The sequence below is a fragment of the Sus scrofa genome, chromosome 17, assembly GCF_000003025.6.
Source record: "Sus scrofa isolate TJ Tabasco breed Duroc chromosome 17, Sscrofa11.1, whole genome shotgun sequence".
NCBI lineage: Eukaryota > Metazoa > Chordata > Mammalia > Artiodactyla > Suidae > Sus > Sus scrofa.
In genome coordinates, this window is record NC_010459.5 from 14461565 (window position 1) to 14476577 (window position 15013).

Consider the following 15013-nt stretch of genomic DNA (forward strand, 5'->3'; position numbering starts at 1 on the left):
CTAGATGGAAGGGACCTAAGAAATCTGTATTTCAAATTCTTCATTTTATAGATGAGAAAGCTGAATGTTGAAGGTCAAGTGACCAGATCACAAGATTTTCAGCTTAGGTTCCACACCTGCTTAGAAGACTACGTAAAATATTTGACCCAGTAAAACTAATCTTATTATTTATTTCCGTTTTTCAATGCTTTCATAATTGTTTTGCTTTCCAACCATTCTTTGTATTCATAAAATACATACTCCAATAATTTACATTATTTCATGATTCAAGCTCCCTTGGGGCTATCATTTGATAGTGCATAGGTGAGACAGTTTCTAATTATTTCTACTGAAATCTATGTTTCATTTTAAAAGCGCCACCAACTTTCACTTTAAGCTGGCATGTGGGGGGAAAAAACCCTCTAGCCATATGCATGGGATTTTATGTGGCTATTCACTCTATTCCATGAAAAACATACTTACCATGGCAGCCCCTGCATCACACGGTACATGTGTACACGATACAGAGCACCTACTTAAAGAAACACACTCACCAACATATACTGTAAACTTTTGCAAGTATTACAAGGGGAAAAACTTGTTTTTTACTGTAAGCAGACTTCTTGCCAATTTTTTGAAAAAGGCATTTTGGACTGATTTGCTGCTTTTGGTTACATTTTCAATGAAGAGAGAAAATACTATAGGTTGGCTTAATTTGACCTGTGTTGACAATAGTCTTACTTTAGGAAACTATGCCCAAAGGATCAATTATGACTTTTTTTTTGTCTCAATGCCCCCTTAAGTAAAATTTAGTTAATTTCATGTTGCAAATTTCACATACCAAGATCCTCAAATATACTTTCAAAGCCATGAGTGCTATGCTGTACATATTTATGCATAATTATTCACTGTATACACTATTCATAATGCACAACCCCTGTGCCAAATAAATGATCTTAAGTCACTGAAGTGAGACTATTGTCAAGATAAGCCAACACAATGATTAACCATAATGTAATTTAATTTTAATTACTGAGTATTGACAATATATTCTTGGAATAAGAAACGTAATAGGTGCAAAAGACAGCTGAACTGGGTTTGTCAGTTTTTTCCTTTTTTATAACGGTGGCTAAGAGACTGAGATAATAGTGGCTGCTTGCATTTTTTTTTTTTTTTTACAAGTAACAAGTATTCAAGGATCCCAAAGAGAAATAATAATTTTTAAAAAGATCTAATCCATGTTTTGTTTCTTAGACTCCTGCCTAACCCTTGTTCACATGCAGCCCAAAGTGTGCTCAATGGTAAAATCTGAAGGAAAAGAATCCTTTCAGCAAATAAGTATCTTTAAAATAAGAAAGAATCAACTTACTTTCTTTTCTAAATATGAAAACAGTCCCAAAATAATAAAATCATTGTGAGCAAGCAGATTTAGATTTATATAATAGATACTCCAAAGGCCTTCAGAAAAGATCCTGGTCTATCAACACTACCATTGAAAAATCTAAAAGGAATGACTTCAGTTTTGATAGCTATTACAATGCAGCCACTAAGAGATGGTGGCTATGAAATAATTTTTAGAATAACTACTCGCTTAAAGCTGGCTATATACTCCTTTAAATGTATTTATACCACAGAAGAATTTTAAAATGAAACAGAAAGAAAAACCCTTACTACTGGTTACTAACTAGTTTACAAAAGTTACATAAAATGTATACCTATCAAGAACATTTGTCATTAAAACCAACTTCATGATAAGAATATTGCAGAACAAACATACTTACTATTAGTCTTTTAAAAATTCCACTGCAGACATTGTCTGCCTCTGAAGTGGCTATTTTCTTGCTTTTTGGTACTAAAATGTTATTAATCTAGAGTTCTTTATTTGATCAAAACAAACTCATTTTACTTTTAAAATTTCCAAATTTATGTTAGTTGCTTTTGAAGAAGTTAAAAGTCTTCTAAAGAAACTGGAAATGAGATAAAGAAAACATACCTTTGGTTCTAAAAAGCACCCTTTGAAGTAGCGATACTGAACTGATACTCCTCTACTGAGTACAATGGTTGCTTTCCATAACATGCTGTAAGAAAACAAAGAATTAAAGCAGCACATCAGTATCAAACTAAAAAGCATAAAGACTTCAGAATTCACAAAATCCCTCCAGTGAGGTCTGTCACCAATACTATTTACTGACTTCTACATAAAATCTTACTCCAGGCCTAAGCAGGCACAGGGAACCCAGTGATAGAAAAGCCCCGTCTTCAGGGAGATCACTTGCTTATGTGGGTAGACAAACAAGCAAAAAGCATGGATAGGAAGGGCGAGCTGACCTTCCTGAGGTGACAACAAGTTTTAGAGGTAGGCCCCAAAAAGGAAGGGCTATCTGAGCTGAAACTTAAATGATGAACTATTCACACAAAGTGCCAGAAGTGGAATTCCCATTCTGGTGAAGCAGAAACGAATCTGACTAGTATCCATGAGGATGCGGGTTCTATCTCTGGCCTCGCTCAGTGGGTGGGGAATCTGGCATTGCCATGAGCCGTGGTATAGGCCGGCAGCTACTGCTCCAATTCAACCCCTAGCCAAGAACTTCTGTGTGCTGAGAGTGCGGCTCTAAAATAAAGGGGGAAGGGAGTTCCTATTTTGGCGTGGCAGAAATGAATCCAACTAGGAACCATGAGGTTGTGGGTTCGATTCCTGGCCTCAATCAGTGGGTTAAGGATCCGGCTTTGTCATGATCTGTGGTGTAGGTCACAGACGTGGCTCGGATCTGGCATTGCTATGGCTCTGGCGTAGGACAGCAGCTGTAGCTCCAATTAGAACCCTAGCCTGGGAACCTCCGTATGCTGCAGGAGCAGCCCTAAAAAGACTCCCCCCAAAAAAAAGTTGGGGGGAGACTTAGAGGCATTCCAAACAAAAGGCCAGCAGTGCAAATCTCTGTCGCCTCTCATTCCCACTTAGCTAGGAAGCTACAGGGCTGCTGAGAAGCTTTGACACCAAGGCCACTTAGTTAAATCCATGTTCCCAACTGTCCCTTATTCTGGCTATTCCCCTAGCCAAGCAATTGGTATCTGTATCTTACTTGTTTCAACTGTATGTCTTCTTCTGAACTATGTAATTTTGAGACATTCTAATGCTAAGTGGTTTAGAGCCTGGACTCAACAGTGAAAGAATTCACTGTAATTCATGATCGTAACCTATTTTTAGCTTCAAATTATAGGCCAATGGTGTTCAAAGTGTGGTCCCAGGACCACAAGTATCACCAGGGAGCTTGATAGAAATGCAAATTCTCAGACCACAACTAGATCTATGGAATTAAAAACTCTGGGGGAGGGCCCAAGTAATCTATAACTGTTAAAGCCTCCAGGTGACTGATGATGAACACTTCAGTTTGAGAGCCTATGTCACAGATCATTATCCAAACATTAATTCAGTATGAAGAGCTCAGTGACTAAACAGCAACTCCAAATGTTCTTCCGTGGTACCAGATGGCTAGCTCTGCTCCCCACCTGGCTCTGCCAAGACAGACTTTAGGGCATTATTATCACTCTGACTCAATCCTGGTTCCTAACAAAATATCCACAACCAGCTGTCACCTCTGGTCCTAGCCTCAACAATAAGATTAACCTGGTAGTAATAAAATACATATGCCATGGCTCCACCCTTGGGAGACTCTGGTTTCACCAGTCTGGGGTGGAGCCTGGTCATGTGGAGCTTGATAAACTCTGGGCACATATGCTTGGTTGAGAAGCACTGCTGTAAAGCAAGGATAGCCTAATGCTTGGCACATGAGCCCCGACTTCTTGACCCTGATAAGCCTTGGGATCATTTATCAACACAAAGCTCCAAGCAGAGCCTACCAACTCTGAGGTGAAATTTATTTCTCATCTCTGCTTCAAAAAACGGCAAATTTCCAGTATGATTTCATCCATAAAACAATCTGCCAGAATATGTGAAACTAGCCCCAGAAGTGCACAGTAGAATTATTGGGAAGCTTTAAAAAAGGTGTCGGGGAGTTTCCGTCATGGCTCAGTGGTTAATGAACCTGACTAGTATCCATGAGGATGCAGATTTGATCCCTGGCTTCATTCAGTGGCTTAAGGAGTCAGCATTGCCATGAGCAGACATGTAGGTGGCAGATGTGTTTGCTTTTTAGGGCCACACCTGCGGCATATAAAAGCTCCGACGCTAAGGGTCAAATCTGACCTATAGCTGCCAGCCTATACCACAGCTCACAGCTATGCCGGAACTTTAACCCACTGATCAGTGGAATCTGCACCCTCAGGGATATTTGTTGGGTTTGTTACCCCTGAACCAAATAGGAACTCATGGATTAAACTATCTAAAATCACCTAATCTCCTATTTCTCCCTGGCAGCATGGAATGTATTTGTATACTATTTAGAATCTCATCTCTCCTTTATCATCTAGACCATAAGACTTCAAAAAGGTTGTAAGAACCACCGCTTCCTTGACATCACTGATTAAATCCTAACCCCTTTACCTAGTGGCTAGGGATAGGTCAAAGATCAGTTAAATGCAGAACTGAAACTGGGATTCAGATGATCCTTTCCCCACTTCAAGGCACTAAGACATCCAAGCTAGTTTCAGTGCTGTATTTAATGTCAGTGAGCTCATTTCAATATATTAGCTAAGATATCTAAGTATGGGTTCCACTCTCTGCTACTTTTAATATTATATATGTCTCTAGAATACTATTTCATAAGCTAAAGCAAAAATTAGATCTTTTATCAAGAACATGCACTGAGGAGTTCCCATTATGGTTCAGTGATAACAAACCCAATTAGTTTCCAGGAGCAGGCAGGTTTGATCCCTGGCCCTGCTCAATGGGATAAGCAATGAGAAGTCAAAAGATGCCTTAAAAAGTTTTTTAAAATAAGAAACACCAACATTTAGAAATATGGTAGTAAGTACCAAAATAACCAGCTGATAGCCAAGAGGTGAAAATGACTATTTGAAAGTTGGAAATTGAAAAACAGGAATTTTTTTTTTTTCACAGCAAACTTTGTAAAACGATTTCACTCTTCAATTATGCATGTGTGATAACTCTAATAAAAATTAAAGAAAAATACCCAAGTATCTCAGAAACCCCCAGGTTTATAATCTGAATGTCACAATCATTCTGTAATCTTACATGTCCATGCTTACCTTTCACCTGTCTCATTCTCTGGAAGAAGAGCCACAGCATTTTGAGGATTCCAATTTCCCAAAGCATCACAGCTTCCGCATATTGCAAAAACCTCTCCTAATGAAACACAACCAGTTAAAGTGCACTAAATAAGAATGTCTCAAATTTTAGTTTCAGGAATGAAAGAGCACTCGGTTGCACTAGTTCAACCAGATGCAGAGTCCCAGGGTAGCAGAGATGGAAGAGCCTCATTCTAGAAATGCATGTGGACTCAGCTACCACATGAGCACTTATGTAATTTACTTGACCCACCTGTATAGAACCAAAGGCAGAGGAAAGGAAGGATGAACAGGGACAGACTCTTCTTATTGTACAACTACCTAGTGAGCCAACAAAGAGCACCAAGAAGACAAAGTGATCAAAACACAGTCCTGCCACTGAGACAGCTTCCAATATAAAGGGATAAACAGTAAATGCATGTTAAGTATACTAGAGAAACAGTAATTGATATTTTCTAGGAAGCCCTAAATAGTAAGTATTAACAAACTAAAGATGAAGAAAATTATCTATGGAACAGGAGCAATGTAATGACAACAAAAATCTTCAAAACAAAGATTTATGCAGTGAAAAACATAATATTCCTTACTAAAGACTATCCATACTTCACTTATGACTTCTATTCAACAGAAAACCAACATACAGCTATCACTTATATTGACTAAATTTCATATATTAGGAGTCCCCATCGTGGCTCAGCAGTTAACGAACCTGACTGGCATCCATGAGGACGCAGGTTCGATCCCTGGCCTTGCTCAGTGGGTTAAAGATCTGGTGCTGCCGTGAGCTGTGGTGTAGGTCACAGACATGGCCTGAATCCCACATTTCTGTGGCTCTGGTGTAGGCCGACAGCTACAGCTGACTGGACCCCGAGCTTGGGAAGCTCCATATGCTGCAGGATGTTGCCTTAAATAGACAAAAAAATAAAAATAAATTTCATATATTTAGCAGTCTATAACTTCTTGAATATAAGTATGTAGTTTTTAATTTATATATAAACACATCCCGAATTGCTACAATTAAAATTGATAAAGAAAAAGACACTGAATTGAACCCAAATGAACAGAATTCAAGACAAGCACTCCTCCACACTCTAAGAGTAGCTCGACTTCAAAGCTTTAGGCACTATTCTAGTAAAAGGAGACTTACAGTTGGTTTTAGCCACCTGCATGAGCATTTTCTATGCCCAGACTGTCTAACACTTAACTACAATCACAAGTGTGGTAGTTACTCAGGAACTTGCAAGGAGTTAAATGCATGTCTGTAAAAGCTAATGGCGGTTATGTACGAAGATTTCATTTTCACCAATCCTTTAAAGTAACTAGATGTTTCCCGCAATTAACTTAGGTTGTTGCTACCTTTTCTGATTAAAAAAGAAAAAAGAAAAGATAAGCACTGTTGGTAAATACAGGGCACAAATATTTATTACCAAGATCATATATGCTGCTGTGCACATGTACTGCATATGCAATGGCTCCTAGCTCAAAGTACAGATTATTATAAAATCACTGTTGTACTTCCTCTATGAAGGAGAGTCTCATTAAACTTTTTATGGAGTCAGTTACTTCTTATCCCCCACAAAACAACAGCTACTCTCTGCTCTGGAAAGAATATATATATACATATCCTACCTACATGGAAAAAGTGAAACCTGGACAATCAATGGTTACTTTCCTCCTGTAAGTGCTCCTGCATTTTACCAATTTCCTTCTGCAATGTTAATGTCTCTCTGTGAGAGAAAAAAAAAAGGAAACTTTTTTACTAGAACAAACATACCTCTTTAACTGGCTTCTCTTTTTTGGCCATGTCCACAGGCCAGGGACTGAACCTTTGCCATAGCAGTGACAAGGCCAACCAGTGACTCCCAACTGACTTTCATTTATAAAGATTACAAAGACTTGAATGCTAACTAAAAGAATTTGCAAACAACACACTCATATACTCATTTTACTTGTTTCCTCTAACTCCACTCATCTCTGCACTCTCCACTTTCAGTAGGGAACACTTCCTTCTTACTTCGATGAGGAAATTAAGGTGATGAGATTTGGGGGAGGGGAGTCTACCCCCAACACCCCACTTCACATTCACCCCCATCTCCTTTCCTTCCCACCTATAGTTTCAGTTACATTTACCTCCATCACTACCTTCATTCTATTCTTTGAGGGGTTTCATTCACTTTGTCAAGCTGACCCTTCTGTGACTAATTCTATGGTCAGTTCATTTGCCTGACATGGCCAGCTCCTTCTAGCTTAAAGTACCTATACATAGGAGTTCCCTGGTGGCTCAGTAGATAAAGGATCTGGCATTGTCACTGTTGTGGTTCAGTTTTAATCCCTGGCCCAAGAACCTCCACATGCTACGGGTATAGCCAAAAATAAAAAACAAAAAACAAATTGCCTCCGTACAAAAAGTACAATATAGGTCTGCAGTTTTCTCTCCACAGAGATGGCTACACACTGGATAAGAAGTCCGTACTTGACCCAAGAGAGCCTACTCCAGCAAATGACCAACAATCTTCAACTTGTAGAATCTTATCCAGAGGTAGAGCTATACGAGATCATCTTGGCTAAGAATCTCAACTTGGACAAACACACACCAACAAAGTGATGTGATGGCTGTTTGATCAAAGATGCTAGATATATAGAATGCATCACTCATTCATTCTCTGAACACATTTTTACCCCTGCTTTGAGCTAGGCACTGAAGAAGACAAAGTCATAGAGCTTACAATCTGTCCACAAGCAAAATTACTCAAGTAATTTCATAAAATCAGTAAGAGGTACCGTAAAAAAATTCCTGGAACCTTTAATTTCACAAGGGCCTTAACCTAGTTGAATGTGGGCCGCTGGGGTAAGGAGTAAGGGGGCAGGACACACACCTAGGCAACGGAAATGATTTGAGAGTCCCAAAGGAAGAGACGAATGCAACAGATTTGAGGAACTGGCCAATATAGCCAAGTATATGAAACAAGGAAGTATACAACCCAGGTATGACATTGTTTTGACATGCTATCTTACACTAAAATTATTTCACATGCTTTAGTAAACAGCAACAAATACAATGAAGTGTAAAATATATATATTTACAAATAGGGAACAAATTTAGCCAAATATTTCATCAATATCTCACACTAGAAAAATTCTCCTCATTTTCATGCTACTTAAAAATCATAGCTGAATTATCTTTGTCCTGTGCAAAATTAAATGAACAGCTGGAAAATGTAAGAATAAGACAATTACTATTGGGAAGGTAGTTTTTTTTCTTGAGTTTATTATGCTCCAAAAACAGGTATGCCCTAAAGACGTTTCAACTAAAAATTATGCCCACTCTGGTAACAACTCCATATTTAAGATACTCCAGATAATTAAAATGCTCATTTAATTTTAAAAAAGATTTAAAGTAAAGCTTTACAATACCTGGTAAAAGAGTTCCTCTTATTTCAAAGGTAACCTGAGAAGGTGTCATTCTGATGGTTTTATTTTAGGATGTCCTGCTAGGAAGAAAAAGAAGATGTCATTTATTAGTATCTGAGAATATCAGCTCTAGATGGCTACCACCAAGAAACAAGTTAAAAAGCACAAAAACAAAACTGAATCTCAAGTGTGACCGAAAAACTTCAGAGCCTAACTTACACAGACTAAATTATTTAGGAAGTACCTAGAAAGTTTTAGGGCCTAGTGTTACAAACCTACAGAGTGTACAGACCAGAAAAACTGCAAAACAGATGTGTCCTAACTTATTTAAGTACTCAGTATTATCTTGTCACATACTTTATTTTCTAATAAGCAGCTGTTCTGCTTATTATCATTCCTGACCAGGCTCATGTTTATAGTAAAGAGAAAACAAAACTAAAAAACAACTACAGACAGAAAGCTTGCCTCAAGAAAGAATTTCTATTTTATTATTTATTTATGTATTTATTTTGCTTTTTAGGGCTGCACCCGTGGCATATGGAGGTTTCCAGGCTAGGGGTCAGATTGGAGCTGCAGCTGCCAGCCCTATGGCACAGCCACAGCAACACAGGATCCCAGCCTTGTTTGCTACCTACACCACAGCTCACTGCAATGCAGGACCCTTACGCCATTGAACAAGGCCAGGGATCGAACACTCAACCTCATGGTTACTAGTCGGATTTGTTTCTGCTGTGCCACAACGGGAACTCCATGATTTCTATGTTAAGAAGTTCCCAATTTTAATAACAAGGAAACAATCAAAGAACTTAAGTAACATGGGGGAAGAGTGAGATGGACTAGGAATCTGGGGTTAATAAATGCAAAACTTTTGCATTTGGAAAGGATAAGTAATGAGATCCTGCTGTATAGCATTGGGAACTTTATCTAGTCACTTGCGATGGGGCATGATGGAGGATAAGGAAAAAGAATGTGTATGTAGGAGTTCCCGTTATGGCACAGCGGAAACGAATCCGACTAGGAACCATGAGGTTGCAGGTTCAATCCCTGGCTTGGATCAGTGGGTTAAGGATCTGGTGTTGCCATGAGCTGTGGTGTAGGTCACAGACATGGCTCGGATCCCACATTGCTGTAGCTGTGGTGTAGGCCAGAGCTATAGCTCTGATTGGACCCCCTAGCCTGGGAACCTCCGTATGCCACAGGTGCAGCCCTAAAAAGGAAAAAAAAAAAAAAAAAGTATGTGTTTAAAAAAAAAAAAAAAACTTTCATAACAAACTAGTTACATTCTACAACAAGTTTGAGAATCAGCTTCTAAGTGACCTGACTGCTTGAAACAAAAACAAAAAGCAAAACCTTTTCAAGTGTTTTTTTCATTAATCATAGGATCATTATTATTCTAGTTCTGCAGAGTTGAATTTAGAGTTCTCAACTCTGCAATCTATTACCAAGATCTTACATACGTGTCTAAGTTTAACATTCAGTAAAAATGTTTCCTGCTTATATTTTGGTTTCTCAATTGCCTCCCAACAATACATTTTATGTCAATTAGAATATTCCTCATATTCCTGGAGTTCCCAATGTGGCTCAGTGGTAACGAACCGGACTTGTATCCAAGAGGATGTGGGTTTGATCCCTGGCCTTGCTCAGTGTGTTAAAGATCCAGCATTGCCATGAGCTATGGTGTCGGTGGCAGACATGTTTCGGATCCTGTGTTGATGTGGCTGTGGTGTAGGCTGGCAACTGTAGCTCCAATTCGACCCCTAACCTGGGAACTTCCGTAAGTCATGGGTTCGGCCCTAAAAAGCAAAAGCAAAAAGAGTCCAAAACCAATGTTAGGTTCAAACTATGTATCACCCCACCTAGACCAATTATGAAATGTAGATCTATAAATATATTTACTAACCAAGACCACCAGCCAATGTGGTTTCATGTCACTTGGATAAAGAATTCCCTATTTGGCAACTCTACCAATTCAGTTAGAAAACCCAAGACTCCAAGGAGGTCCTATTGTGGCTCAGTGGTTTGTCTCTGAGGATGTGGGTTCAACCCCTGGCCTCACTCAGTGGGTTAAACATCAGGCAACTGCAGCTCAGATCCAGTGTTGCATTGGCTGTGGGGCAGGCCAGCAGCTGCAGCTCCAATTCAATCCCTGGCCCAGAAACTTCCATGTGCTGCAAGGGTGGCTATAAAAAGGAAAAAAGAAAAAAAAAAGCAAGACTTCACACTGCAGAAAAACCTGTCCTCGATCAAAATAGATACCTTAATTTACTTTCAGTGTCTAAGAGTAAACATGATCTATTTAAAGCATATACATCCAGTTCTAGCACTGCTGAAGAATGTTCTAAGTCTAAAATTAGCTCTAGACTATTACTGCCCCATTAACCTATCACGATCTAAATATCTTAATAGTTGTCTTTTAACATGACATCTGATACAAATCTGACCGTAACTCTATGAGTAGGAATATTTCCTTTTCTAATAGATGATTCAATGAAGCACTGCAATCTCCATTTATCTATCTCACATCAAGAAACTTTAAGGCTAGCAAAAAAGCTTGGCTTAAGTTACTCAATTAATTTTGAGACATATCAAAAAACTCCATCATCCAGCAAACTGCTAAATAACCAACCTCAATCTCAATGTATAACTTGTACTTTCACCTAGTGTTTACTGCCAGTTAACTAAGGACAATCTCAACTACATAATTACAAAGCTGGTACTTACTAGTCAACTTTAAGTAGCTATTTTAACCAATTTTAAGGAAATCAGATGTAATTATTTCTCTAAATATCTACAGTGTTAAATGAAAAACATTCATTTACTGAAGGGGAAATCAATTGATTAAATTTGAACCTCTCACTTTTTTAATTTTCTTTTTCTCATTCAGGTTGTACCTGAAACAGAAGTTTCCAGACTAGGGGTTGAATCAGAGCTGCAGCTGCCAGCCTACACCACAGCTACAGCAACACAGGATCCGAGCTGGTCTGCAACCTACATCACAGCTCACAGCAACGCTGGTTCCCTGACCCACTGAGTGAGGCTGGGGATTGAACACTGTCCTCATGGATACCAGTCAGATTCTGCTGCACTACAAGAGGAAACTTGAGCCTCTCATTTTTAACGTTGCTTGTAAGAGTAGGTATAGGAACTTGGCTGGAAACAGCTGTAGTTATATGTCCTATACAAAGCTACACGCACAAGCACTAAACTACTCCCCCCCCAAAAAAAACCCTCAGAAGTTAACAAAGAATCATCTTCCACTTGGATTGCCAAAAGTTATATAATCTGTTTAATTTCCATTCCTTCCCCTCCAGCCCAAACTTATTGCTCTGTCAGAAAAGAGCCTGTAGAGCTGCTCCTACAGCAGTTTACTTGATCGTGGACAGAGGCCAAGATTCTGGTGCAAGACTGAAGCGTACAATTTTGGCACCCTAGTACCATCAAAGTAAAATACTGTTCTGGTGTGGAATGAAAAATTTACACAACCACCACCACCACTTCTTCTTCTTCCAAACCAGCAAAAAAAAAAAAAAAAAAAAAAAAAAAAAATCTCAACTTGGACGGGGGCGGGGGGGGGGAAGGGGCGGCGGAGGGGGGGAGTCTTCTATATACACATAAACAAGAAATAAGACGAAAAATGCTAGCCATTTTTACAGACATAAGCTGTCTACATATGTAATTTAACCATTCACCTCTAACCTCACATGTAAACTATGCTTCCTGAGACAGGTTTTTGTGGGGGGGGTTTTGGGTCTCTTTTTGTCATTTAGGGCCGCACCCGCCACAACAGATCCTTAACCCACTGAGCAAGGCCAGGGATCAAACCTGCGTCCTCCTGGATGCTAGTCAGGTTGGTTAGCTGCTGACTACCGCTGAGCCTTGACAGCAACTCCTGGATTTGTTTTTAAACATAACCTCCATTTTGTACTTTTTCAAGGTAATCTTTCAACAACACTCATACCTGAGACTTTGAGTAGCATTTAATACTACTTTAACACTTTTCTAAAAGACTCGAGTAACTGGCAAAATGACAATGTTAATTCACATTTTTAAAATATTTCAGGGTTTACACTACCCGACAAAATAAGTTTCACTCTATTCTTTTTGTCAAATAAACCATCCTGACACATTCCTTCACTGGTTTGCTGGCCTGGGGAACAAGAAGGAGATTTAAGCAACAAAGGTACATGGTTAGTTCAGAGTTAAACTGAAGTCACAGATATTTTGATCTAAAACGTGTTTTTTTTTTTTTTTCTTCTGGTCAAAATCCCCCACATTTGTTTTCCTTCATATTTTTTTTAAAAGGAAAAAGTTGCTTCCAGTTCCCCTTGTGCTTTCCTAGGCTCCAACAGTTCTGATTCTCATAACTGGCTATAGAAAAATACATGAAATGCTTACATTTTCCTGAGTTAGTTTCTGTGCATCCTGGTTGGATGCTCATTATGATCTGACTATTCTGACCCCAGTATACGTTGGGCTAATCTTTTAGTCAAATGCATGCATACATGAGAATGGATTTTTATTAAGAAAGCAGTTCTAGAGATTTCATTAAGCCAGTTTAATTCTTTGATCACTTTCGTAAACAATACCATAAAACTTAGCCCATTTTTTTTCCTTTTCATTTTATCTTGATATTACTTTCTTATGTATTTCACATGCTTTTCCTGGTTAAGTTATACACAAAGTTTTGACTCATCAGCTTACGTTTTGAACATATCAAATTTTACTTACTCTGCTACTGAGATTTCTTTTGTGGTCATTTCTGAGTCCAACTTTTCTAAGTCTTACTGGTCTAGAACATTGGTTCTCCCTGGTTAAGCCCAGAACCATCTGAGCCATTTGCAGTTTTACCTGTTTATCTTGTGTTATTTGTATCTAGAATGTTACCAGTTGGAAAAGGACTGATAGCTTGTATTTGTTTCTTAGCTAAGTCTTAACTGTCAGAAATGTAACAAGAAGGAGTAAGGTGAAAGGTTAATGAATAGGAACTGCACAGAAATAGGAAGGGCTGAAAAAGAGTATGAAAAAAACATCAAGTCCAAACATCCTGCTTGGTTCTATCAGTTCCTCTAAGTGTTACATCAGACTAGACAGCTGGCTCAAGGTGAAAGATTTCTTTACAATTCGAGACTAAATTCATGACCGATTTCCTTTGGAAACGAACAGTTGGGTAAAAGGGGGCTGATGAAGCATCGAAACGTTGGAGGCTTTTTTCCAGAAGTCATCAGGGTCATTTAAAGAGCTTTGGAAAAAGTAGAGCTTTAGGAGAAGGGGCAGCTGTCTTAAAATTATTTCAAGGGCACTGATGTCTATTCCTGGAACCTTTTCCTAAGAGAGTAAGGCATTTCGGTTTCTTGGAATGACTGAATTACACAAGCATGCCCAAGACTAAGCAATTTCAGAAAATAAGCAGTTGTCAAAACACTATGAATTACTTAGCGATAAAACCTGAGAGTGGTGGTGGGCGAAGGGTATGCTGCTAGGGGTACACAGACGACTTCAGCTGCATTTATGTTCCTTCGTTCCTTAACTTGCTTTTTGGAACACTCGTGGTTGTGGTAGTCCTATGGTCTATGCATTCTGGTATTTTGAAAACACTACAAAATTTTTGGAGGGTAACTAAGCACCCGGCAGCTCCGCGGAATCGTGACAACAAACGATAAATACAGTAAATATGCGTTACCCACAGACCTACGAGAGCCAACGTCCAGGCCGCGGTCTCCACGGCGGGCAGATCCCGTTCGGGCTGGGGGACCCTCCCCACGCCTCGCCCCACCGCGTCCCCTCGCCGGGTCGCCCTGACAGCTCGGCTGCCACGTGAGCAGCAGCCGTGGCCCCCGCGTCGAGCGCCCGGCCTCCCGCCTCACCTGCCCCGTCCACTGGTCCGCGCCTCCACCGCAGCGCCAGACAGCAGTGCCGCGGGCCGAGGTGCCGGGTACCCGCCGTGCGCACCTCGCCAGCTCTCTCCGAGTCGGACCGCTGCGGCGCCCAGCGGCAGGAAGCGGCTCCGCTCAAACCGGTTTCAGCTGCTCCAGACCAAACCGCCAGGCCATCCCGCGGGGCGGGGCTGGAGGGCTGGCGGGCGGGGCCTGACGTCACGCCCGGCGCCGTCCGAACCAATAGGCGCCCGCGCGTGAGGGGCGGGCCGCGCGAGTTCCTGGAAAGGGCCCGCATCGTCAATCGGTGGTGGCCGGGCATCCCCGGGGTCCCCGGCGTCTGCCTTTTCCGTTGGCTGGAATCCGCCGCGGGTGGCGGCGCCGAGCAGGCCTGGCTTGGGTTCATAGATGCCTATCTTGGAACTCTTAAGTATTAAGACAACCTAGACTAGGACGTGGAGCTGCAATTATAAATTGCATTTTTCCTCATCGGAAAGCGAGAGAAATGAGCAGGCCTGACCTCAGGAACTTTTCCTCCGTTCCAA

At 40.3% G+C, this 15013-nt stretch overlaps 1 protein-coding gene across 3 annotated transcripts in view; it reads right to left on the bottom strand.

Moving 5' to 3' along the window:
* Positions 1 to 14659, bottom strand: part of GPCPD1 (glycerophosphocholine phosphodiesterase 1) — a 55568-nt gene extending 40909 nt beyond the window's left edge. The window contains exons 1-4 of one of the 3 annotated variants that reach the window (XR_002340071.1): positions 14460 to 14644; positions 8599 to 8672; positions 5146 to 5242; positions 1973 to 2057 (exon numbers count right to left, since the gene is read on the bottom strand). Coding sequence is in view for 2 of the 3 variants with exons in the window: in XM_021078049.1 (XP_020933708.1) it covers positions 1973 to 2057; positions 5146 to 5242; positions 8599 to 8647 (231 nt within the window). In the remaining variant the exon portion in view is untranslated. Of the gene's footprint in view, positions 1 to 1972; positions 2058 to 5145; positions 5243 to 8598; positions 8676 to 14459 lie in introns of all 3 variants that reach the window. The other 2 variants (XM_021078049.1, XM_021078050.1) reach the window with 2 other exon arrangements.